General features: G+C 41.0%; 1 protein-coding gene across 2 annotated transcripts in view; it reads left to right on the forward strand.

Annotated features, from left to right (window-relative positions):
- The first annotated feature begins 1162 nt into the window (after positions 1-1162).
- The window catches only part of LOC138810937 (glutamate-rich protein 1-like), a 55228-nt gene continuing 28727 nt past the window's right edge, over positions 1163-27663 (forward strand). Inside the window, exons 1-3 of one of the 2 annotated variants that reach the window (XM_069998339.1) lie at positions 1163-1255; positions 12478-12624; positions 18373-18504. In XM_069998339.1, coding sequence (XP_069854440.1) covers positions 1237-1255; positions 12478-12624; positions 18373-18504 — 298 coding nt within the window. In that variant the 5' untranslated portion in view covers positions 1163-1236. Of the gene's footprint in view, positions 1256-12477; positions 12625-18372; positions 18505-27663 lie in introns of those variants that run through there. The other variant, XM_069998341.1, reaches the window with a different exon arrangement.

The raw sequence follows: 27663 nt of genomic DNA on the forward strand, positions 1-27663 counted from the left end.
ACCTCTTTTCACAACCTTCAACATTACCCCAACATTTCTCTTTGTGATTCAAAGTGGTCTTCAAACTTCCCTTCAAATCTAGTCTCAGCCCAGAGGCTAAAACCACTTCTTTAAATTGTACAAACAGATCATCTCAGTTCTCTGCTCAAAATGGACCAATGCTTTTCCATCTCTTCTTAGAAAGTTAACTTTTCTCTGCGTTCTTCCCCAGCAGCCAGGCCTCTGACTTTGTCACTGCACTTAGGCTGGTCACAGATCTCCAAATGAACTGAGGCAGGCATTCTCCTTGCATTGCAATCTGTCTTCCTTGTGCCATTTGCACTCCATTCCCTCACCTGCTTATACCTGGTGGATAAAACTGAGTTCCTTAACCAAAAGCATCTCAGATTCCCTGACGTGTCTTCCTCCAAAGCGCTGTCCATGGTATTGGCTTGTGCACCGTACCGTCCTCGCAATTTTGTTTGTCTTGCTTCTCACTCACTGGACAATGCACCACACAGGCATCTCCAGCGGGCCTTAAAGTGCCGGACGAGTAGGTACTTCGCACTTCGAGGCTTGCAAAACCGAGGGTAAGACCCGGGGTCAGCGAGGTCTCGGGGCCAGGACGCAGTCTGCTCTGGGAAGAAAGGAGGCCCGAGGGCGCCTGAGAGGTGGGGGCGCTGGCGGAGGGCGTCCTGGGACGCTCGCGGCGGTCCCCGGCTCCCTCGGGCGAGGGGGCAGCTAGAGCGGAGAGCGGAGCCTGGGCCCGGGCGGCGACCGAACCCCAGCCCCCCTCAAGCCTTCTCGCCCTCTCCTTCCCGCAAACGGGCATTCTCGCGCCTGCACGCGGAGCTCCACGGTGTTCAGAGAAAGTGCTGCCCCGGGTCTTGTCCCGCCCCGGGTCTGGTGCGCAACCCGGGTCCCCCAAACCAGCCTTTCCGGAGCCGCCGGCCACCCCACCTCCACCTCCAATTGCGCGCAGGCTCAATCCGCAGTCGCTCACCCAGACCGAGGTCACAGAGGCTGGGACCCGCCCAGACTCGATTTCAGCCAACCCACAGCTAGAGCGACGATAATTGACACCCACGGCAGGGGCGCCAGAACTGGATTGGACGCGGCTGCTGTAGTGGGCGGGTCTAGGTGGTCAAGTCTGGATTGGACACTGTTGCGTTGTGGGCGGGCCTCGGAAGGCGGAACAAGGAAACGACTTCGCTGTGAGCTGGCGCGCTGGGCCGCGGAAGCGCGGCCGAAGCCGGTATGTCCACACGGAAGGACGGTAAGCCGGGGACGCGGGGTGCGAGTGGTCCCGCCACCGGGACGTAAGGGGCCACGAGGCATTCCTGAGGCCTGAGGGGAAGTTGAGCGGCCCTGAGGGCCGAGAGCGACTGGAGAGCCATGGGGTCGGGGGTCCGGCGCCCGAGGGACGCGGGGAGCCCGGGGGTCGGGGGTCCGGTGTCTGAGGGACGCGGGGAGCCCGGGGGTCGGGGGTCCAGAGTCCGAGGGACGCGGGGAGCCCGGGGGTCGGGGGTCCAGAGTCCGAGGGACGCGGGGAGCCCGGGGGTCGGGGGTCCAGAGTCCGAGGGACGTGGGGAGCCCGGGGGTCGGGGGTCCAGAGTCCGAGGGACGTGGGGAGCCCGGGGGTCGGGGGTCCAGAGTCCGAGGGACGCGGGGAGCCCGGGGGTCGGGGGTCCGGTGTCTGAGGGACGCGGGGAGCCCGGGGGTCGGGGGTCCAGAGTCCGAGGGACGCGGGGAGCCCGGGGGTCGGGGGTCCGGCGTCCGAGGGACGCGGGGAGCCCGGGGGTCGGGGGTCCGGTGTCTGAGGGACGCGGGGAGCATCACATAAACAGAAAAAGCCGGAAGTGGCGCTGTGGCTCAAGTGGTAGAGCGCTCGCCTTGAACTGAAGAGCTGAGGGACAGCACCCAGGCCCAGAGTTCAGGCCCCACGACCGACAAAAAGGAAACAAAAGAACAAATTTTAGTTAGCCGGTAAATGGAGAATTACGGTAGTCCCCCATTGTGTTTTTCCTGTTGAGAAGAACTGCCCTCTGTAAGTCTGTCCTAAGAACTGGCCTCTTAAGTCTCAGGGAGTTCTGACTTGCACCTTCTTGGCTGGAAAACAAAAAGACACCAGATCATCTCACCTTAGAAATGACTTAACATTAACTGAACAGACCTTTGTTAGGCTTCAAAATGGATATTAGCATCTTTTAATTAATACCCAAACTTTATAACCTCTTACTAGACAAGAGTGGGTTCTTTGTTGGTTATGGTTTGTAGAATTGACCTGAAACCCATCTCCTTTGTTCAAGGTTGATTTACGATCTGCTCTTCCTCTTCCAGCTTTCCCTCCTATGTTCATGTTCCTTCCATGTTTGAGGCCCTGGGTCCAATCTCCATAACCAACAAAACCCCAAACATAATATCCACCACCCTAAAACCTTACTGGCTAACTGAGTGAACTTAGAGGGTTTTTTTTTGTTGTTGTTTTTTGGGTCTGGTCGTGGGGCCTGAACTCTGGGCGTGGGTGCTGTCCCTCAGCTCTTCAGGTCAAGGCTAGCACACTACCACTTGAGCCACAGCGCCACTTCCGGCTTTTTTCTTTTTGCTTATGTGGTGCTGAGGAATCGAACCCAGGGCCTCAGGCATGCAAGGCAAGCGCTCTACCACTGAGCCACCTTCCCAGCCCTTACTCAGAGTTCTTTTTTTTTTTTTTTTAATTGTATTTTATTTTATTTGAGAACATACTGTACAGAGGGGCTACAATTACATGGGCAGGATAATGCATACATTTCTTACCAAGCATTGCAGCCTCCTCCTTTGTTTACCCTTCACTTCTCTTCCCCGCCTCCCCCCTCCCCCCACCCAATTTTACCCCCCTCCCCCCACCCAATTATACCCCCCTCCCCCCCCACACCGACATTGTAAAGCTGGTTTTGACATGACATTTTGTACTTCTCATTGTTGCAACCGGTCCACCTGAATCCTTAAACGACTTGTTTGTCCCCATCTCCTCCACATGTTATACTGACATCAAATATAGTGAAAGCGGGGGTTACACTGTGGGGGAGGGACATACAAAGCAACAAAGAAATAATCTTATAAATGCGTTAGAAACACATGCATGAAAGAAACGAAAACATTAAAATACATATTTAAGGGTTCATTTTCCTAACATCACATTATCTGACCTTTTCCGCTTGACTCATACCTATACTAGATATTGTAAATAAGGGAAACCATGGGACCTATGCTTCTTTGGGCCTGGCTTACTTCACTTAATATAATTTTTTCCAAACCTTTCCATTTCCTAACAAATGGGGAAATGTCATTCTTTCTGATGGAGGCATAGAATTCCATTGTGTATATATACCACATTTTCTTGATTCATTCATCTACTGAGGGGCATCTGGGTTGGTTCCATATCTTAGCTATGGTAAATAATGCTGCAATAAACATAGTTGTGCTGGTAGCTTTAGTGTGGTCTTGTTTGTAAACATTTGGGTAAATGCCCAAAAGTGGGATTGCTGGATCATAGGGGAGATCTATGTGAAGTCTTTTGAGGAACCTCCATACTGCTTTCCAAAGTGGTTGAACAAGTTTACATTCCCACCAACAATGAAGTAAGGTTCCTTTCTGTCCACATCCCCTCCAGCATCTGTTGTTGTTAGAGTTCTTGATTTTTGCTGTTCTAACTGGAGTGAGGTGATATCTCAATGTTGTTTTGATTTGCATTTCTTTTATGGCTAGGGATGTTGAACATTTCTTCATGTGTCTATTGGTCATCCTTCTTTCTTCTTCAGAGAAGCTTCTCTTTAAGTCTTTCGCCCACTTATTTATTGGGCAGTTGTTTCTTTGAGGATTTGTTGTTGGGTGGTTTAATTTTTTGAGTTCCAAGTATATTTTAGATATGAGACCCTTGTCCGTTGTATGGCTAGTAAAGATCTTCTCCCAATCGGTGGGCTTTCTATTGATCTTGCCAGCTATGTCATTTGCCCTGCAGAAGCTCTGCAATCTTATGCAATCCCATTTGTCCAACCTTTCTTTGATTTGTTGTGCTTCCGGGTCTCTATTCAGAAAATTTCGACCTGAGCCAAGGAGACCTAGGGTTTCTCCTATTCCATCCTGTAATGTTTTCAGTTACTCAGAGTTCTTATGTGAAGCACTTATGAGCTGAGATTCTTTATAAATAAGACATCGGCCACATCATCTCTTCCCACCTCTGGGACTCAGTGTCCTTGAGCAGCTCACAGTAAGAGAAGAGACGAGTGAGAATCACACCAAGCCATCCTCTCTATCTGCACAGAAAGCTTGAAATAGGGGAGCAGTATGAAGGAGTGACTCTAAGATTTGGTAATTTTACTTTTTTTTTTTCCCTGAAAGTAGATTGTTTCTGAAAGTTGCCTACTAACCTACCAATTTATGTGACAATTTGTAGCAAAACTCTCCAGTGTTGGGGAGAAGAATGTTTTACTTCTGAGCAGTAATACTACTTAAAAAGCATTTTTTTAAACTTGGGTTCCATTTTATACTAGGAAAAAATGTCTGAACTGTGTTTGAGAATCTTTTAGGTCTCTAAGAGCCACAATGAAAGTCTGACAATGAATTGCCTCCAGATTGAAGCGAATTGAAGGGTGCCAGGTCTCAAATGCAGTTCAAGTGGCTTCCGTTCTAGTTGGGGAGATTGGTGCATGTCTGACATATAACTAAATACTAACTCAGGGCTGTGAATGGCAGCAATTTGCCACAGTGGGATGGAAACACTTTAGGGACTTTAGCTCACCTGGAGGCTATATATTCTTTGAGAAAGGAGCCCTGTTTCCGTGGTATTCTTAACCATGCCTCTGTGGTGCTGGCCTGGGTAGCTGTTCAGTTAACTGTGGAAATGAGTGACTTGTTTATATGTAGTGCCTGCTCCATTGAGCACTCCTGTCACTTCCTTTCCAAATGGTTTCCAAGCCCACTGCTTAGGCACTCCCAGAAGGAGCAGAGTATGTCATGAAGAAATGTAGAAAATGTACCTTTTTACTTCTCTTGAATGTAGTGTTACTGTGTAGAGCACAGAGCCAGACTGTGAGGCTATCCTGAGCTGGGCGCTGCAGTGGGAAGAATGCCAGTGGTCCTGCCCCACTTCTGCCTCTCAAGACTCACTAATTATTGGACACAGACCCATTCTTGGTGCTGTAAGCTGTACAGCAAGTAGCTGTAGGCCTAATAGGATCACTGAGCCATCCCTTCCATCCACCTTCAGGTGGGAACAGTGATTCCAGCCTCCTGGTGTCATAAGGAACAGTGGATGAATGTTTGAAGCTACTCTTCACATCCGCTTGCTTCTTCTCTAATAGAGAGTCCAAAGCCTGTGCTTGGAACCACTCTTCTCTTTTTTGGGACTCAAGCTGGTGGGCTGGCCAGGATGATGACCAAGTTGGAGAACACAGCTGTAACATGGTAGCTTAATTGCCTGTTGGTAAGACCTCATTTCTGTGACCACTTCTTCCAGGACAGCCAGGCTTGGCCTTCCAGGTGTATATGCCTTTTGGGGAGTCTGGAGGATAGGCCAGGATACATATGTAGCAGGCAGATTGCGACAACTACAGCCACAGGTGCCACAAGCCTTTATTTTGGGACTCCTTTCAGATGAAATTAACTGCCAGTGCTCTTCCTGAGCTTCTAGCATGCCATGTCCTTGTATTCTGTTATTTCTGTGTAGCTGAGGGAGTAAATTGTGGCCAGTGTCACAGAATGGAATTGTTGGCACTTTATGTGGTACTAGTTCTAGTGTTCCTAAAGCCTTGTTAGTCAGAGAGGAGAGAGAGAGAGAGAGATAGTAAGTACCTCTAAAAAAGCTGTGAGTAAAATGACAAAGTATGCTTGAAATATTTAAGTACAAAAGTTTAGTAGAGGGGCTGGGAAGGTGGCTCAGTGGTAGAGCGCTTGTCTTGCATGCCTGAGGCCCTGGGTTCGATTCCTCAGCACCACATAAGCAAAACGAAAAAAGCCGGAAGTGGCGCTGTGGCTCAAGCGGTAGAGCGCTAGCCTTGAGCTGAAGAGCTGAGGGACAGCGCCCAGGCCCAGAGTTCAGGCCCCACAACCGGACCACCCCCCCAAAAAAAAAAGTTTAGTAGAAAAAATGAATATGTAGTTTCTTCATAGGTATGGTTTAAGATTCTAATTATGTTCTATTTGAATCTTATTTGGTGAACTCTTTTTCCTTTAATATTTCAGAAAGCTTGACAACTCTTGCTTAAATCTTACTAATTTTTAAAATTTTTAATTGTTATTAAACTCATTAACATACTGTACTAATCATTTCTTGAGAAATCAGATAATACTAATATCGGTTTATTCCTTTATTCTTAGATTATAGGCAAAGATTAAATAACCTGCTGCATTATAGGGATACAATGAAATAAAAGGTAAATGAGGATGAATATGGTCAACACACTTTATTTGAAAATAAATCACTGAAACCTCTGGAAACTTTTAAGAAGGGGGAGTTAATTAGGCAGAGAGAAGGGAGTAGATTGCTCAGGATACATTGTATACAATGTATGCAAATGTCACAACAAACCCCCTTGTACAATTAATGTATGCTAATAAAATGTAACTAAACAAATGAAATAAAAACAATTTCCTCAGAATGCTTTACTGAAAGATAGTACTGTTTTCTGTTTTGTTTTTTGCCAGTCCTGAGGCTTGAACTTGGCCTGGGTACTGACTCTGAACTCCTTTTGCTCAAGGCTAGCACTCTACCACTTGAGCCATAGCACCACTTACAGTTTTTTCTATGATTTCATTGGAGGTAAGTCTCACAGACTTTCCTGCCCAGACTGGCTTCAATCTTGCAGTCCTCATATCTCAGCCTTCTGAGTAGCTTGGATTTCAGGAGTAAGCCACCAGTGTCCAGCTGAAAGATTATATTTTTATTTGGCTTCTGCTGATGGCAGTGGTTTCTGAAAATTACATCAAAATAACTTAATTCCCTATGGAATTTCATTGATATTAAAACTAATTTTAACTGGTATTTTTCTTCAGATTTTTTTCACCATTTCCAGATGTTGTTTGCTTCATCTCCTTAGTGACTGTATTTGTTTTCCTGCAGCCCCTTCTCTTTCATGGACTTGAGATACCCATTTTATTTCCCCATGATTGCTTTTTGTAAGACATTGAGTTCCAGTTGAAACTTGTTCTCATTTTGGAAGAGGAGTACACGGATGAGATGTGAGAAAAATGAAAAGGCAGCTAGCCTCAGAATCTTTGCTATAACCACTGTGCTGTTTTTATTGGTCCTTTAAAGGCTAGGTACTATGACAGGATCAGATCACCCAGCTCTGTTTTTGTAGTTTTGAGTTTTTAGCACATTAGAAATTAAAGAGAAAAGATACTTAACTTTCAATTTGTTTTTACTCCTACAATTCTAGGATGGGCGCACACATACCAGGTCAAAAAGTATTTTAATAACCGCCAAATCACAGATGCTTAAAAAATTACACTTACTGTACTGTGTCCTGGTATCCTGGGGGTGGGGGGAAGCCAGCCTTCATTTGCATTCTTTTAAAATTAATTATAAAGTGAATTGGCCAGTTAGAAGGTGTATTTTGTTTGCTAAAAAAATAAAATTAAAAATAATTCTGCTGGACAATGGTTGCTCATGCCTATAATCCTAGCCATTAAGGAGTCTGAGATCTAAGGTTCTTGGTTCAGAGCCAGCCCAGGCAGGAAAGTCTATGAGACTCTTCTCTCTGGTAAACTGCTAAGCAGTGGTTCAAGTGATAAAGTGCTAGCCTTCAGGGGCTGGGAAGTTGGCTCAGTGATTGAGTGCTTGCCTCGCATGCATGAAGCCCTGGGTTTGATTCCTCAGCACCACATAAGCAGAAAAAAGCCAGAAGTGGCACTGTGGCTCAAGTGGTAGAGTGCTAGCCTTGAGCTGAAGAGCTGAGGGACAGCGCCCAAGCCCAGAGTTCAGCCCCTATGACCAACCAAAAAAATAATTAAAAATTTAAAATTAAAAAAAAGTGCTAGCCTTCATCAAAAAACTTCAGGGACAGTGCTCAGACCTGAGTTCAAACCTGAGTTCAAACCCTAGGAGTAGTATATACACACACACACAAATACAGAGTTCTTCTGTAGTAGGAAATGATCAAGTAGCTTATAAGATTAATTATTTCACTCGAATCAGAGCTTTGAAGTTAGCAGTGAGGGTTAAAGTGACTATACAATGTTTTGGTATTGTTTCTTAAGTTGACAGCATGAACACTGTTAGTGATAGGTAAGTAGTCCTTTTCATCTTACATCAGCAGGCTCTTTGTGCCTATATGGATGTGCTATAGTTGCATTCTCCCTTATACATATGCAAAGGCTATCTTTAACCATTGCAAGTTATGAAAATCTCCCTTATGAAAATGCCAGGACTTTCTGTTTACAGTGGTCCCTAACCCTTGGAAATGTACATCTGCCTTATGAGTATAGTGACTATTTACCATGCTGTGGTTCTTAATTATTGTAGAGGAAAGGAGAGATGGATGATGGCAGGGCATCAAATGTTTATTTTGTTTAGTCCAAGTGGTACAGTATTCCCCCAAATCTTACTACAGTTGTGATCTCAAGTGCAAGAATGAAGTGGCATTTATCAATTAATATTTCAGCAATATCAGTTGATAGAACTGATATTGATCATTGTTTTACTTTTAAGCTTGCTTTTTAAAAGGTAATTTAAAAATTAATTTTTTCTGAAAGTACTTCATACTTCATATTGTAGTAGCTGAAAATATTTAGACATATATATTTGTCAGCAAATTTATTTTAGATCTGCAAGTACTGGGATTAAATTGTATTAATATTTATGAAAATTCTTGTTAAAGACAAAACTCCTGCTTTCTAATGAGATACCCATTTTGACATCTCCTTGATACCATCTGCACTTGTGCCTGTTCATAGCTTACATTATAAATAATGCACGTCCATGGTTAGTATAACATAAAACCATCTGCCAATATTTATTAACAAAGTCATGCCTTGACTCCTGTCAACGAGGAGCTGTTGATTAAGTGTTTATTTTTATATACTAATATAGCAGTAGGAGGGGTAGGGCTGAACTTTTTGAGCATTCCACTTAGGGAACCTGTTCCTGCTACAGGGAAGTGATCAGATGCCAGCAAAGTGCTTGTGAGGGTGTAAACCACCGTTAGAAGATGGAACTTGGGTTTACAAGACGCTTAAACCAATGTAGATTGAATAGTGAAAGGTTTTCTCATCTATTCTGTTTACATGTCATTAAATGTTAAATTGTGCACATCTGAAATTACATGGCATTTTCCCACTTTCGTCTTCCATATAAAAACTTGTGGTTTAAACTTTAAAGAATTAAAACCTTTTTTTTTTTTTTTGGGTCCAGTTGTGGGGCCTGAACTCTGGGCCTGGGCGCTGTCCCTCAGCTCTTCAGCTCAAGGCTAGCTCTCTACCACTTGAGCCACAGCGCCACTTCCGGCTTTTTTTTTCTGCTTATGTGGTGCTGAGGAATCAAACCCAGGGCCTCATGCATGCAAGGCAAGTACTCTACCACTGAGCCACCTTCCCAGCCAGAATTAAAACTTTTATGCTTAAATTTTATTTATATTTACCTAAGACATTGAACACTATTTTTATTTATTTATTTATTTGTATGCCAGTCCAGGGGCTAGAACTCAGGGCCTGGGCACTGCTCCTGAGCTCTATTGAACCACAGCTCCACTTTTGCCTATTTAGTGATAATTGGAAATAAGCATCTTTTAGAAACTCCAGAGGAGGATACTCTTAGGGGAGAAACACAATGGCTCATTGCCTCTGTGCCTCCTATTATATAGAATAATATTTATCAAAATGAACTCCAGGAAATGGAAACAAGAATTTTTTTTCTTTAAAAAAAGTCTCACAGACTTTCTTGCCTGAGCTGGCTTTGAATTGAGATTCTTGAGTCCTGTTTGCGTTGTTATTATCTCCTAACATCCATGTATCAGGGAGACCATGTGCCGTTTGTCTCACTGATCTTGGCTTACCTTGCTCAACATGATTTGTTCTAGTTCCATCCATTTCTCTGCAAATGCCATTATTTTGTCCTTTCTAATGGCTGCATAATATTCCATTGTATGTAGGTACCACAGTTTTTGGGTCCATTTATCTGTAGTGGGGCATTTGGATTGTTTTCATATCTTGGCTATTGTGAACAGTACAGCAATGAACATGGAGGTGCATGTGTCCTTGTATCCTGGTTCCTGTTGCTCATGGTAGATGCCTAGAAATGATATGGCTGGGTCATAGGGGAGGTCTAAGTTTAGCTTTCTGAGGACCCTCCAGACTGCTTTCCGAAGTGGTTGTATTAGTGCAATAGAGTTCTTTCTCCACATCCTCGCCAGCATTTGTCCTTGGCTGAATTTAGGATGTGGGCCATTCTGACTGGGGTAAGGTGGCATCTCAGGGTTGTTTTTATTTGCATTTTCTTTACAACCAGGGATGATGAATAAATATTTCCTCATGCCATTTTTATCTCTTCTTCTGAGAAGTCTCTAGTTCCCTTGCCCATTTAATGATTGATTGGTTAGATTTGGGAGGGATTAGTTTCTTGAATTCCCTGTATATGGCCTTTTGTCTAATATATTGCTGGTAAATGTCTTTTCCAAATTGCTTAGCTGTCTTTGTAGTTTGGTAGCTATGTCCTTTTTTTTTCATGGGGCTTGAATTCTGAGCCTGGGCACTGTCTCTCAGCTCTTCAGCTTAAGGTGGGCACTCTACCACTTGAGCCACAGCACCACTTGTGGTTTTCTAGGGGTATATTAGAGAAAAGAGTCTCACGGGCTTTCTTGCCTGGGCTGGATTTGAACTGTGATCCTCAGATTTCAGCCTCCTAAGTAGCTAGGATTACAGGCGTGAGCCACCAGCGCCCAGCGGTAGCTATGTCTTTAACTGTGCAGAAACTTTTTTATTTTAAGGTAGTCCCATTTGTCAAATCTCTCTTCAATTTGTTGTGACCCTGGGACTCTGTTCAGGAAGTTCCTGCCTGTACCTATAAGTTCAAGTGTTTCTCCTACTCTGTCCTGCAGTAGTTTCAGAGTTTCTGCTTTGATGTTGAGGTCTTAATCCATTTAGAGTTGATGTTAGTGCATGGTGACAGGCTAGGGTCCACTTTTAGTTTTCTGCATGTGGCTGCCCAGTTTTCCCAGCACCAGTAGTTGAAGAGGCTATGTTTCTTCCACTGTATGTCTTTGGCTCCTTTGTCAAATGTCATCTGACTTTAGGTATATGATTTTATTTCTTTATCTTCTAATCTATTCCATTGGTCTTCAGGTCTGTTTTTGTGCCAGCACCAAGCTGTTTTTGTTATTATGGCTCTATAGTAGAGCTTGAAATCTGGTATTGTGATCCCTCCTGCGTTGTTTCTTTTGCCAATAATTGCTTTGGCTATTCTAGGTAAATTTTTGGATTGTTTTCCCTATTTCAGTAAAGAACATCATTGGGAATTGCATTAAATTTGTATATTATTTTTGGCAGTATGGCCATTTTCACAATATTGAGTCTGCCTATCCAAGAGCATGGAAGGTCTTTCCATTTCCTGGTGTCCTCTTTTCTTTTTTTTTCTTTTTTTCTTTTCTTTTTGTCGGTTGTGGGGCTTGAACTAAGTCTACATCTTCTTCTATCTTCCTGAAAGTACTAGGGTACTGTATTAGGCATTCAGATTTCCTCTGCAGAACTTGGCAGCTATTTATCTTTTTTAATTTAATGAGGCTAAAAAATTCCCACCCTTTTATTAACCTTTCTCCTCCTTTTCTGGTGTGCTATTTTAAGATGATACCTGTTTATAAACCACATTTAAGGGAGGATGGAAATATTTCTCATTAAGACAATTTTCACCCTCTAGTAAAAGCAGAATGTAAACTAACGTAAACTGTAGTGTCTCGTGTACGTGCCAAAGCCATCTTCTTGATTGCAGTTGTCAGCTCGCTCAGTTTAAAGAAGAAAGACTGCTTGTTTCTTACACACATGGAACTAGTAACTGTGTGGCCTGCACATAGGCTGTCCACCCTCCCTAGTCCTTGTACCCAGGGTTAATCTCTACTCTGCAGTGGTTATGAACTGCACTGTAGGAGAAATTTGAGGGAGAGACCCTTGGTGACAGTACAGTGCTGGTGCAACCTAGAATGTACTTTATAGCTCAGGCCTAGCCACCTCCCTAACCTATAAAGCAGTGTTCAGAGAAAGCCAGCAGGCACCAAAGTATATGCATCTTTGAAAGAGCTAGGCCTGGAGGGTTTCCTGTGGAGTAACGACTATAAGAAAGGTTATCAGGACCAGGCTCCTGGAGGTCTACTGGGCAGTTTTTGGGCGGTGCCCAGAGAGTCTGTCTAGAGTTTCTTTGTAGAATGATGACCATTATGAGGGCCAGTTGCTATCAGGTTTTAAATGAAAGCCATATATGTTTTAAATAAATGCAGTAAGGTATTCCTTCTTTCTCTTGTTAATTCTTTATAGTGTTTGTTGAAAAAGTGCTGAAGAAACTTTTCCCTAATGTTCCAAGTGGGCAAGAAAAAGACACACTCCAAATTCTGACCTCAGAAACACCACCTAAGAAAGTGACCTCTAGAAAAGCAAAACATAAGCATGTTCATCATCTGACAGGTAAGGTTGTTTGCAAATAAGGATAGATTATAAGGATCTGGTTTTCCCCAGTAATCTACACTGCCATTAGAGAATCTATCCTTTTGGCCTGTTGTTTCTCTTTGTTGAATGACCTTTATTTTCTATTTTTTAATTAATTAATTTATTGCTAGAACTAGAGCTTAAATTCAGGGTTTGGACACTGCCCTTTAGTTTATCAAGGCTAGCACTCTACCATAACTGCACTTCCAGCCTTTTGGTGGTAATTGGAAATAAGAATCTCATGTACTGACCCAATGTATAATGAATGCCTATGGTGCTGTTCTGGTTTTGTATATCAGTTGATGTAAGATAAACAAGAAGGAAACCGTGTGTGTGTGTGTGTGTGTGTGTGTGTGTGTGTGTGTGTGTGTGTGTGTGTGTGTGTGTGTGTGTGTGTGTGTGTGTGTACATATATATGTATACTCATGTTCTGCAACTAAAATGTTACTAATATGTCCAGTGTTCCAAATATTTTCTTCTCATATATATATATATCTTATATATATACATATATATATACACACTGTGTGTATATATATATACATTTTAGTTGCAGCACATGAGTATACATATATATATATGTGTATATATATATTATATATGTATATATACACACACACACACACACACACACATATGGTTTCCTTCTTGTTTATCTTACATCAACTGATATCCAAAACCAGAACAGCACCATAGGCATTCATTATACATTGGGTCAGTACATGAGATTCTTATTTCCAATTACCACCAAAAGGCTGGAAGTGCAGTTGTGTATATATATGTAAAAAAAAAAAAAAAAAAAAAAAAAAAAAAAATATATATATATATATATATATATATATATATATGAGAAGAAAATATTTGGAACACTGGACATATTAGTAACATTTTAGTTGCAGCACATGAGTATGCTTGATGAAAGAAAAATTGATGTTGGACTTTATTAAAATGAAAATTTTCTGATCTATAAAAGACAGTCAAGAAAATGAAAAGACAAGGTACATGCTTATAAAAGATACTTGTAAAAGTCATGTATTACTAAACTGTACAAAGAAGTTAAAATTCAGCAACAAGGAAATGAGCAACTTGACTTTAAGACCTGAACCCCACCAATAGTGATATGTAAATGGCAATAAAGACATGAAAAGATATTCATATTGTAAATCATTAGTGATTATTAAATTAAAACATGATACACCTATTAGAATTGCTAACATAAAAATAACTGACAGTACCATATGTGGTTGAAGATATGGAACACCAGGAACTTTATTGCTCATGGAATATAAAGTGGTACAACTGCTGTATAAGAAATATTGGTGAGGGGCTGGGAAGGTGGCTCAGTGGTAGAGCACTTGCCTTGCATGCCTGAGGCCCTGGGTTCGATTCCTCAGCATCATATAGCAAAAAGAAAAAAGCTGGAAGTGGCGCTGTGGCTCAAGTGGTAGAGCGCTAGCCTTGAGCTGAAGAGCTGAGGGACAGTGCCCAGGCCTAGAGTTCAAGCCCCACAACTGGACCAAAAAAAAAGAAATATTGGTGAATTGGGTGCCAGCTCACACCTGTAGTCCTAGGTGCTTAGGAGGCTGAGATCTGGGGATCTTGGTTTGAAGCCAGCTTGGGCAGGCAAGTCTGTGAGATTTTATCTGCAAATAACCACTAAAAAGCTAAAGGTAGAGCTGTGGCTCAAGTGATAAAGCACTAGCTTTGAAGAAAATGCTAAGGGACAGACCCGACTTCAAGTTTTAGTATCAGTACACAAAAAGGAGAAAGGAAGCATTGGTGGCTCATACTTACAACCCTAACTATTTAGAAGGCTGAGATCTGAGGGTAGAGGTTAGGATCCAGCCTCAGCAGACAAATTCGTGAGCATCTTATCTCCAATTAGCCAAGAACAAGCTGGAACTGGAGGCATGGCTCAAGTGATACAGCACTAGCTACAAGTGAAAAAGCCAAGAGAGATTGAAAGGCCCTCAGTTCAAGTCCCTGTACCAGCACAAAAAAGAAGAGGGGATAAGAAAGTATAATAGAGGGGTGATTTTGATCAAAGTACATTATATGCATGTATGCAAATATCATGAAACCCTAATACTATCAGTCTACACTAATAAAGAATAAAACTATATAAAAATATAAGATATAGTCTCTGAGGATACCTTTCTTGTTCAAAGACTACACAAAAGTCATTCTCCAAAACAAGGGTAGGGGAATACAGAAAAGCATCATCCAAATTACAGATTCTCCTGTCCAGTTATTTTTGAGAAAGCAGTCTTCTGCCAGCACCACAACAGCCCTGAGTATTAATCATTGATTTAAATCTTCCTTAATTTGCATTTCCATGTCTATAAATAACATTAAAAGACTACAGAGCAGTGAAACATATATAACATAACTGTAATTGTACAGAAACTGGGCAGAAGATGATTATGAGGTTGTACATGCATGCTATGTATACTTTCATACATGTATGTACATGTGTGCACGTGCATGTTGTACATATTCATGTTCATGTGTGTGCATAGGCTGGTCTGTGCAATTGTCCTTGTATATTTGTATGTGTGTACTCCTGCATGATCTGAGAAGTTGGAGTTTCATTAAGTTCATTTAGGCCTGATGACAATGAAGAAAGACAAAATCAGTTCTCCACTGAGAACCTGTTTTGTTAACTTCCAAGAGACTGGAAAGGCTTATGGCAATACAGTGTACCCTGGGGCCGGAGTGACTTGGTCCTCTGTGAGATTTGTCTCAAGACTGAAGATAGCCCATTGCTCTTCTTGAACAGTATTTTTGGCATCCTAACACCATATTTTACCCAAAAGAATGTAGAAAATCAGAACTGGAAGTTATTACACACCATCTAGTCACCTTTACTTACAGATGCAGGGTGTCATTTTTGACTCCATGTCTGACTGACAGTATTGTCCTTGCATCTTGAGAGCCTAGCCCACCGGTAAAGTCATCATGTGATTTCTTACCAGTAAGGGCTATCATCTCTGGCATGTTACATTTTGATTTTTTTTTTGGTCAGTGATAGGGCTTGAACTCTGGGCCTGGGCACTGCCCCTCAGCTCTTCAGCTCAAGCTCTACCACTTGAGCTACAGAGGGAATTCCAGTTTTCTGAGTGGTTTATTGGAGATGAGAGTCTTACAGACTTTCCTGCCTGGGCTTTGAACTGAGATTCTCAGATCTCAGCCTCCTGAGTAGCTAGGATTACAGGCATGAGCCACCGGTGCCCAGCACATTTTTGGAAATGTTTTCCCTAGATGAGTCGATGTTTTCCATTTTGTGAGTTATCTCATTCTTCACTTTTATGATCCCTCCTATCATCATCCCAATAATTAACTGAACAATGATATTTCTAAAGTTCTATTTGACTTTCTTATTAAGAAAGATTTAGCCAATTAGACGCTTCCAAAAATATTCTGTGAAAAATGATCAAATGTTGATATTACCCAATAAGGATAGTATACTTAGAAGCTTATCTCCATCTGCCATTGATTCTACTAGGGAATGACATAGTAATTAATCATGAATATTGTCATGAATAAAATTAATGTAAGAACTAGAACTCTGGCAAGTTAGCTTTGAGAAAGTGAAACATATTCATAGCAGAGGAAGTTGAAAATGCTCAGATTTTCACATTTAATATTTTTACACTTAAATATATAAACCATATTTTTCATATTGCTAGTGATTTTATTCAATCTTTGTCATTATGTGTTTAAAATAAAATACTCGTTATTCTGTAGCAAACTAATAGATGTATGCATGTGTGTTTGTCACATTTAAGAATCACTTTATCAGGCTAGGAATGTGGGTCTGTGGTAGAGTGCTTGCCTAGCATGCATGAAGCCCTGGCTTTGATTCCTCAGAACCACATACACAGAAAAAGCTGGAAGTGGCACTGTTGCTCAAGTGGTAGAGTTAGCCATGAGCCAAAGAAGCGCAGGGACAGTGCCCAGGCCGAGTTCAAACCCCAGGACTGGCAAAGAAAAAAAAGAATCATTTTGTCATTTTACATGAAACTAGTAATTAAAATATTGATACAACTCAATATTAAAGAGTGTAGGAGAAAGCATTCTACTTTGTTACCTTTATAAAAAGCCAACAGAAGGATATACCCTTCAGACAGCAATTACATTTCTAGGGATTTATCTGAAGGAGGCCTGGTGCCAGTGGCTCACACCTATAATCCTAACTACTTAAGAGGCTGAGATCTGAGGATTATGGTAGGAAGCCATCCTGGGTAGGAATGCCTATGAGGCTCTTATCTCCAATTGACCAAAAAAAAAAAAAAAAAAGCCAGAAGTGGAGTTGTGGCTCAAGTGGTAGAGCACTAGACTTGAACACAAAAGATCAGGGCAGCACCCAGGCCCACAGTTCAAGCCCCAGGACTGGCAAAAAAAAAAAAAAAAAAGAAAGAAAGAAAAAGGATTTATCAGAAAGAACAAAGTGGCCAATATACTACTATACAAAGTAATATACAGCAAGGAGGGTCATGTCAACTGCTTGTAATAGTGACTATTCAAACCCAGTGTCCACATGCAGAACTTAAGAAAGTAGTTGAATTATAAATCAAAATGTTCCCATAGCAATCATTAAAAGAGAATTAAGAATTAAATATTGTATATTCTAGTATAGTATTTATTTTATCATATTTTAAGTGATAGGCATCTAGAATGTACAATCTGTGTAAATAGTAAATTACTTATAGCATGATCCCACTAAAATATTTTTATGTTTCTGTGTATATATGTGTATATGTCTGTGTTTGCATATACATGAACACGTGTCTATGTGTATCTGCATGTGTGTGTCCATGTGTGTCTGCCTCTGTGCATGCATATATCTCTGTGTGTTTGTGTGTCTGTGTGTGCAGTCAGGTGTATATCTGTGAAGGTGTTTTCATTTACATGAACATATATGTATGCATATATGTAAGTATGACTGTATCTGTACCCATGTAGGTCTGTGTATGAATACATGTGTGTATGTGTGTACATGCATCTGTGTGTCTGTGGCTATACATTTCCATGCAGGTGTGTAGGTATATACATACGCTACATATATATTAGTTTATATGGAAAAAAAGTTTCAGAAAGATTATGGACTGAAGCTGGGAGCTGGTGGCTTACGCCTATAATCCTAGCTACTCAGGTGGCTGAGATCTGAAGATTATGGTTCAAAGCCAGCCTAGGAAGGAAAGTCTGTGAGACTCTTCTTACCTCCAATAAACCATCAGAAAACTGGAAGTGTTGCTGTAGCTCAAGTGGTAGAACATTCTTGCCTTGAGCTGAAGAGCTGAGGGACAGTGCCCAGGCCAAAAAAAAAAAAAAAAAAGACAATGGACTGAATGTTGAATGATTTATGGTGTGATAATAAAGGGTATGCTGTGTGAGCTACTTAAATTTTATTATTATACTCATGAATTACTTATGTTTTTATATTACATTATGAAAACCCAGAAGTTTATAAGTAACCTAATGTGAAATTAAATAATCATATATGTTTACTTTTTTCTGATTGAGCATATGGCTGACTCACTGTTCTGCCAAAAAATATTAAAATAAATATTTATGATAGTAGTTTGGTTTTATTGGGTTTTTAAATTTTTCTGTCTTTATGAAATTTCATTAGAAAAATGATACTGGCATAATCAGGGCTAGTATATGTCTAGTTACATTGTGAACTATTTACCAATGCATGTTATCTCCCATTTTTCTTCATAGATGGTGACATTAAAATCTATCCTAAACAACGGCTCTATACTGTGAGTTTGCCTCCTGAAGGTTATGTTCCCAGTGAGCCAGAACCCAACTGTACAAGTTCTGAGAACATTGCCAGTGCTGATGACACAGAAGGTAGAAAATCTAGTGGGAGGGAAGGCGACTGTCTTTACAGATAAATTATTATTTTCTACATTACAAATTAACATTTAAATTTATGATGAGAGGTATAGGTAAGTATATATTATATAATTCACACATGGTATACTGTTACATATTTTACAACTTAAAATTATTATAAAATCTTATAATAAATAATACTTAAGATAGGGGAACTTAACATTGGAATATAATAATAGCCACATTTGTTAGTGCATTAAAAGAAGTCTAGAATTAAATAAATATATCAAAATATTAATAGTGGGCTGGAAAGGTAGCTCAGTGGTAAGAGTGCTTGCCTGGCATGCATGAGGCCCTGGGTTCGAATCCTCAGCAGCACATAAGCAATAAAAGCCGGAAGTGGCACTGTTGCTCAAGTGGTAGAGTACTAGCTTTGAGCTGAAGAGCTGAGGGACAGCGCCCAGACCCAGAGTTCAGGCCCCATGACCGACACACACACACACATACACACAAATATATATATATATAAGTATAATTTCTTTTTGTTTAGTAGTTTTTTGTTGGATTTTAAGTTTTCCAAAATTTTTGAAAAGTTCATAATCAAGAAATAACTTATTTTCTATCTCATGGGAAAATATTGATCTATTGTAATTGTTTGTTGTTATGCACCTAATAGAGGACCATGACTGGTCAAATTACTCAGTACAGTTAAGTGTTTGTTTGTTTGGGTTTTTTTTTTGGGTCCGGTCGTGGGGCCTGAACTCTGGGCCTGGGTGCTGTCTCTCAGCTCTTCAGCTCAAGGCTAGCGTTCTACCACTTGAGCCACAGCGCCACTTCCGGCTTTTTTCTTTTTGCTTATGTGGTGCTGAGGAATCAAACCCAGGGCCTCAGTCATGCAAGGCAAGTGCTCTACCACTGAGCCACCTTCCTAGCCCCGCAGTTAAGTGTTGAGATAGAAGTGCTCCTGTTGCATGTAATATTTTTACCTTAAAAGCAAAATGCTATTTTTTCCTTTAAATTTGCCATTTGAAACTTCTTTTAGTGGAATTTACTAAAGATTTTCCTTGGGTGAGTTTTAGGTAAGTATAAACTAACAAAGTTCATACTGTAAGCCTTAAATGCATTTGAATATCATGAAAATGTGTTGTTTTTTTTTTTTTCTAATCTACAGGTCTTTCTGGCTTGCTCATTAAAGGACCACAAACCATAAAACCAATGGTTTTAATTTAGTTATCCCACTTAGTGAGATAGCAAAGGAATAATGTATTCATATGATCATTAAAGAGCATAGATAACTGAAAAGTTTAAGTGTATACTTATGAAGACACTTCGGTGCATAGACTTTATTGTGTATTTATGGACTTGAGAAAATGGGTTGGGTTTGTTTACACAGTTACAAAGTTGGCTATCTTTGATGCATCCGTGTATATGATTATTGAACTCATGGGCCTTTGTATATAGCCAGTTTACTCACCTAGAAATAAGTATGCATTTGACTTAGGTACTGTTGTGTAACTGGCTCCCTGTGCTGTTATACTTAGTTGACTTTCATTCATATGCCATTGTATGCAAGTTGCCTATCATTCATAAGCTGTTGTGTAGGTAGCTTTCATGTATCATTTCACACACTTAACTGATGTACATGCTGTTATGCACAGCTGACCTTCATTCAGGTGCTGTGATACACAGTTGGCTCTCACATGTCACTATGTACATTTAAATCATTCTCTTGCTCTTGTGCACAGTTATTCATATGATGTTACATATGGTTGGTTCTCATTCATGTACTTTTTAAAAAATAGAAACTGAATATTTATTATAGCTGTCATGTATAATTTTTTAAACTTTTTATATTTATTATCATTATTGTTATTGTTATTAAGTAGCTGTACAAAGGGATTACAAGTTCATAAGTCAGGTTATAAGTATAGTGCTTTTCAGCCAATGTCACCCTTCATTTTCTCTCTGCCATCCCTACTGTCAAGTTTATTTTTTTTTATAGTTTATTTTTTTATATAATGGCTATATTTGCTTACCCCTCTTCCCTTCATTCTTGTTCTTCCTTTTTGTCCTCTCCTATAAAACATGTTTCTTCTTCTTGGTATTTGTTTTGATAGACAATATGTTAGTTGTTTAGAGGAGCTAAGCCTTTTAATTTCTCTCCTATTTGCTGTGTCCTTGGAACTCTCTCCAGAATCATTCTTGTTGGGTTTTTTTTTGTTTTTTGGGGGGGTCCAGTCATGGGGCCTGAACTCTAGGCCTGGGTTCTGTCCCTCAGCTCTTCAGCTCAAGGCTAGCGCTCTACCACTTGAGCCACAGCGCCACTTCTGGCTTTTTTCTTTTTGCTTATGTGGTGCTAGGGAATCGAACCCAGGGCCTCAGGCATGCAAGGCAAGCACTCTACCACTGAGCCACCTTCCCAGCCCCTCATTCTTGTATTTTTATATGCAGGTTGTCACACAGGTTGTTATGAGTACAACACAAGACACAACTATGTACAGAGAACAAAACTAAGCACCAACTGTGTTCAATAGCATGTAAAACAATTGCATACAAATGAGTGCCAACTTATATGAATGATTCTGATACACTATTAAGTACACCCTCCTTTAGTCAGTTTGTGTGTAAATGCATTGAGACCTGTATATGTTATCATGCATAATTAGGTCTAACTTCTACATATGAGAGAAAACATGCTATTTGTCTATGAGTCTTGTTTACTTCATTTAACATTTGTTCTAGTTCCATTCAGTTCCCTTGCAAATGACATAATTATTCTGATAAGTATGATTAAATTTTGTCCATGCATCATATTTTCTTGATCCACTTATCTGAGCTGTTTCCATCACTTGGCTGTTGTGAATAATACAGCAGTGAACATGGACATACAACTGTCTTTACCATATCCTGGCTTGTAATTTTCTTGGTAGATAACCATGAGTGGTATCACTGGATCACAAATTAGTTCAAAGTTTTGTTCTTTGAGAAATCTCGACCCACCTTCCAGAGTGTTTGTACTAGTTTACTTTCCCACCAAAATTTAATAGGTTCCTGTTACCCCATGTCCATGCCAGCATTTATTGTTTAAATTCTTGATGCTGGCCAATCTTACTGGAATGAGATGGAATCTCAATGGTGTGTGTGTGTGTGTGTGTGTGTGTGGCTTATTTTGAAGATATTTTCTGTGCCCCTGGGACTCTTCAGAATGATTCATGTTAGCTGGCATTCACTGGTATGCAATTTTTTTCCTTGCCATTGTACACAGTTTTGTTATCTGTACATAGTTGGTATTTGGTCTTGCCCTGTTGTCCTCATGACAACCTGTATGAAAACTTTACTTGGTTGTGAACAAACAGCTCTTCCCAAGCTAACAATTTTTGAGATTATAGTTGAGCGAAATTCTTAAGGGATTGGTACCAAGTAGACCAATATTTGTCCTACAAAGCTTGTTTCTTGAGGATTATGTGTCCCTAGAACCTCACATTTGGGCTGGGAACTTTATATGTCTGCTTTGAATGTATCTCTAAATGTTTTGATTTGCTTTTTTTAAAGTTATCTTTTTATTTATATTTATATTTATTTATTATTTATATTTATATTATATTTATATCTATTTATATTTATATTTTTATTTTAAAGTTATCTTTTAATTTAAATCCTAGGTAGCCGGTCATTTAAGGGCATTTAAAATGCAGTTGTGAAAAAGATAGAATTGCTTCTCTTTACTCCAGTTGCTTGTATCTATTTTTCAAAGTGAAGGAGCATTCAGATTCCTCAGCTGCAAACGTGAGGCTGGAGAGGAACGGTATGCTGCAGTGACTCCTACTCCTCGTGTCTGGGGGGTCACAGGGTCTCAAGGAGTCTATAGAAGTCCATGAAAGGATGAGGCAGGCCCAGACATCCAGTTCTTTCTAACCACCTCCAAGAGTCAGATGGGAATCAGAGCAAGGCATAGACACATTTGAGGGAAAGAAGGAATTTCTGAATATTTTCAGTTGCAATTTTAGGTAAAGGACATGAAGCCTAAAAATGGAAAAAAAAGAAAAGGTCATGTTGCCTCACCTTTTCAAAGCAACACTTAAAGTCCTGGACTTTGATTTTAAATTTCAGGACCAACTAACTATGGGACAGTAGCTTCTGGAAGGCTGTAAGAGGCAAAGTCTGGCTCATTCCTGCTTTTGTTGCCCCATGCACTCCTCTGCCACACAAGGTTGTTCTCAGGGCTCTGCTCAGTACTATTCTGCAAGCACCAGTAATGTTGGTGGCTCATACCAACTACTTGGCCTCCACCATCTGGCAAGGCAACAGGTGTAGCATTTATGTTTATGTTTGGATGCCTTATGGTGCTCACGATGCTGATCCTTCAGCTCCTTTATGCCTAAGGAAGCCATCTGTGAGTCCCTGGGCTGGGCCACTAGCACTCTCTTCAGCTCCGTCAGTCCCGAGGTCATTAGTTTGAGACTGTGTCATTTACCCATTTCCCTTTGTGCCTGGCCCAGCACCTTATGAGAAGTTAGGATTCAATGCTTATTAACTGAATCAAGTAATGTGTTACAGGGCCTGTGTCTACTTGTGATAAAGACAGTTCTATACTCAGGAGCTCCAAGTAGAAACCATAAGTAGTCATCCAACCCACTCTGCATCCTGTTTCACTTTGGGGGGGGGGGAATATTTAGATATAATTGACACAAACCAGATTACAGTTTCTTTTAGGAATAGTAGGAAAAGGGAATGGTGTTGTTAAACGTAAATTTCTCTATAAAAAAGGCATCATTAAGCTGGGTGCTGGTGGCTCACACCTGTAATCCCAGCTACTCAGGAGGCCGAGATCTGAGGATTATGGTTCAAAGCCAGCTCGGGCAGGAAAGTCCGTGAGACTCTTATCTACAAAAAACCACCATAAAACCGAAAGTGGCACTTTGGCTCAAGTGGTAGAGTTCTCGCCTTGAGCTGAAGAGCTGAAGGACAGCGCCCAGGCCCAGAGTTCAAGCCTCACGACCAACAACAACCAAAAAAAGGCATGTGGGATTTGTTCCAGGCTCTCCTCACCGGGCTAGGGGTAAAATTATGGTAGAATACTGGGTAAGAAGAGGTTCTTCCTCCCCACTAGGCACCACCCTCCTCTTGTCGTTGGGTTGTGTGTTATCCGGCAGAGGTACTTCCTTGTTCTGTCTTAGCAGATCCATAGGATGCCGGGTGTGAATTTATATAATCTATTTCAGTGATATTAAAATTCCTCTGGTGCAGCTGGGATCATAATGTTTATTCTCAGAATGTACTGAATCACAGTCGTTTCTGAGATGAACAGAGTACAAAATTGTAGGACTTCAGGTGATGTCTGGAAGAGACACACAACAGGTAAGGGCTACTGACTAGAGGATACACATCCTTCCTGGGGCTGGAAAGCTAGTCCTTCAACAGCTGGACAAGACACAGGTCTACCTAGTTAGTTTCTAGAAGAAGATACCCATCCAGGGCTCCAACATGCCCTTTCTCTAGGTTTCTGCCAATTTATATGTCTTTGAGATGTCTGTTTCCTATTACAGTCTACCTGAGATGGTAACTGGTTCAAGGAAAACACAAATCCCTTAGTTCATTAGCTTTTATAGGTGCTTGCTTTATATCATGCCAGACATATGTCTACATCATTATGTCTCCTAAAAATATTGTCTGAAATGTTATTTCTATGTTTATGGGGTTTTTTTGCAGATTAAGTAAAGACATAGAGAATGTTTAGTGTTTTGATTTGCTTGTTTTTCTTTGCCAGAACTGTCTGTTAAAATCTTAATTCTGGCACTGTGGCTCACATCTGAAATGCTACCTACTCAGAAGGCTGAGATCTGAGAATTATGGTTTGAAGCCAGCCTAGACAGAAGAGTCTGTGAGACCCTTATTTCCAAATAACCTTTCCCCCTCCAAAAAAAAATAGCAACAACAACAAAAATCCAGAAGTAGAGCTGTGGCTGAAAAGGTAGAACACTAGGTAAGGTACAGTGCCCAGGCGTGGAGTTCAAGTCCCAGTTCCCGGTACACATGCACATGCACACATGTGCACATATACCTACACATACATATATACATACAATCTTACTCTTCACACACTGTACAGTCACTGGTGTTTACATAAAATTCAGGTGAAATATCCCTATGGAGTTTTAGTGCTAGAAAAACATTTGGATCTTATGAACTGTATACTGCTTTTCTTGAGTAAGATATGTGTTACTCTTTTTATTAGTATACATTAGTGAAGAGGTCTTATTCTTGATGACTTTGTGCTTTAGCTGCCGGAAAGCTCAGCTTTGTTTCTTATTGTTTTCATTCAATTGCAGTTCTTTTTATTAGGTTTTTCATACCTCTCATTCCTTTTAGAATAAATCCTTAAAACATGTTTTCTGGACTACATCATAACCATTTGGGGAAGTAAACATAGTAATCATGGTTCAACAACTAGTCCCTATATTAAAGGCCTTTTGAGGTTTGTGTTAGGCAGTTTGCTTAGGCTCTATGGTAGGAGGATGACAAATAGATCCTTTCCTTATCCTGATTAGGATGATTCATGTGCAGACTACTGTGGTGGGATGAGGAGGTATCTAGAGAGGAAGAAGTGTTTTAGGCCTGAGGAGGGAGACTGGGCATGCCTGTATGCTAGAGAAATGACAGGGCATAGAAGAAAGTGATCTACAATACTAATCAGCTAACAGGCAGAAATAGAACATGCGTTTGAGAATGGCAAGCAATATTTGTTCCCATGGTAGAGAATGGGTTAGTTGGTAGGATGGATGAGCAGGTAGTCAAGGTAATTTCAAGGCAGTTTCAAGATCTTTGGTCAGAAGCCTGGACTTGTTGTGTGTTATGAGGAGCCCTGCTCAATATGCTTGCTAGTCCAAGAACAGCAGGATCTTATGTGTGGTCCAGACATGATCAGGTGAGGCAGTGGAGATGGAGATGGAGATTGGAGGATCAGATGTGGTCCAGATGTGATCAGAAGAGGCAGTGGATGAGGAGATGCAGATGTTTTCCAGATAGAAGCTGTCAGGCCTGACAATATCCTGCCAGGGTGAGGGGAGGAGAGGTTTGGTAGCCCCAGGTTTTTAGGAAAGATGCCAAAAGCTGCTATGCGTTTCCCTGTGTGAATGGGCAGGCAGATGGCTCTAACCTTGAGGCAGAAGTCCTCATGGGAGGTGACAGTATTTGAATTTATCTTTCATGTGTGTATTTTTGGAGGTCAGTTTCTTTTCCTCATGCCAGTTCCTCTGCCTTGCATTTGTTAAACACATGAATAGCCAAACCAAAAATTCAGCTTGCAACAGATAGCAACAAGCCTTGATGCTCCCTCTGTCTCCTTAGAAACAGAGTTGTAACTATGGTCTTTGATTTTCATTCTAGCTCTCCAGTGAACCTCAGGCAACTGTAGAACCTGATGTCTTGCATGTGAGTTATTGAAAACACTAGTCATCTTGATTCTAAGGTTTAGACTATATTCACCTGGTTTGCAATGCACCTATCAGGGTACCACTTTCTGCACTTTAATCTCCTTTTCCCAATTAAAGTAAATATTCTTTTAGCTACCTCTTCTCTTTCCCTTTTCTTATTTCAAATATCTTTCTCTCTTATTAGCAGGCACATGTCATTTGAAAGAAAGTGAAGTGAGGCATATTTGTCAGGTGGTGGGTCTCCATCATAGCAGTGGCTTCAGTCAGCTAAGAAAAAGGGCACAAGCCCTATTTGTGGTGGGGCCAGACTAAGTCCTAAACCCTCTACAAAGAAATCCTACATTTTACAAATTACACCCAAACTGGAATCTGTTGTTTTAAACTGGAATCTCCATTGTTTTAAACTCCAAAATAATCAAGTCTTTAGGAAAGAGACTCTTCCTTTTCTACATGCTCTCTGATCTTTGGTACTTTTTTCCCTAACATGAAAAGCATTTTTGTTCTTCTGGATCACAAAAGTGCTAATTAAAGGAAGTCAAGCATTGTAGAAGATGCATAGGAAGTGAAACATCACCTCAGGACACTAGATCACAATTGTTTCCTTTTTGGGGAGTGGGGATGGGGGTGGGACTATGGCTTAAACTCAGGGCATTGCACTTGTTACACAGCACTCTACCATTTGAGTCATACTTCCAGTCCAAGTGAAACTTTGGAGGAGACATCTATGAAAATCTCTCCCTGTGCCTATTATGTATTCACATACAGCATTTGTGAAAACTGCACATATTGGTTGTCTTATACATTACATTGGGCTCTTTTGTGCAAGTTTTTCTTTGCAGTATATGTCAGTATATCATTTCTCAAAAATAATTGGGTCACCAGGCACTGGTAACTCACACCTGTCATCCTAGCTGTTCAAGAAGCTGATATGTAAGGATTGATGTTTGAAGGCAGCCTAGGCAGGAAAGTCTGTGAGACTCTTATCTACAATTAAACACCAAAAAAGCTGGAATTGATGATGTAGCTCAAGTGTAGAACACTAGCTTTGAATGAAAAGTTCAGGGATCGAACCCAGGCCCTGAATTCAGGTCCCAGGACCAGCACATGTGCGCGTGTGTGCGCGTGCACACACACACACACACACACACACACGATGATGATGATGATGACAATGACGACTACACTAAGCATAATAATAAAGTCTGGCCAGGCATCACACTTGTAATCCCAGCCATTCAGAGGCAAAGGTAGGAGACCTGTGGTCTCCACTGGTTTGAGCAAAAAGCACAAGACTGTATCTGAAAAATAACTAAAGCAAAGAGGCCTGGAGATGTGGCATGAGCTGTAGAGTGCCTGCCTAGTAATAAGAATTAGAGAGAGAGAGAGAGGAGAGGAGAGAATAAAGTCTGTTTAAAGCACAACTTCGGGATATGAGGGCGATCTGGCTGTGACATCTGTCGCCGCCTTGATAGCCCGGGTTGATGTGGCTGATCTGGCTGGCTAGGCAGGTGTCTCCTTCCTTTCTCACTGAAGCTGCATGCTTAGTCAAAGAGAAGACGATCAGTCTTCAGTCAAGGGTATACAAGTAGCTGTGCTCCCCTGCTAGAACCTCCAAACACGCTGTCAAGAACAACTTCATTCATACCAGCTGATGTATGTCTGATCAGCTTCTGAATGTAATTTCATAGAGGTAGACATCGGTTCCCAGATTTCAAGATAGGGTCTTTCAGATAGCTATCCC

Source organism: Dipodomys merriami, unplaced genomic scaffold (genome assembly GCF_024711535.1).
Source record: "Dipodomys merriami isolate MVZ:Mamm:240054 unplaced genomic scaffold, mDipMer1.0.p SCAF_511, whole genome shotgun sequence".
NCBI lineage: Eukaryota > Metazoa > Chordata > Mammalia > Rodentia > Heteromyidae > Dipodomys > Dipodomys merriami.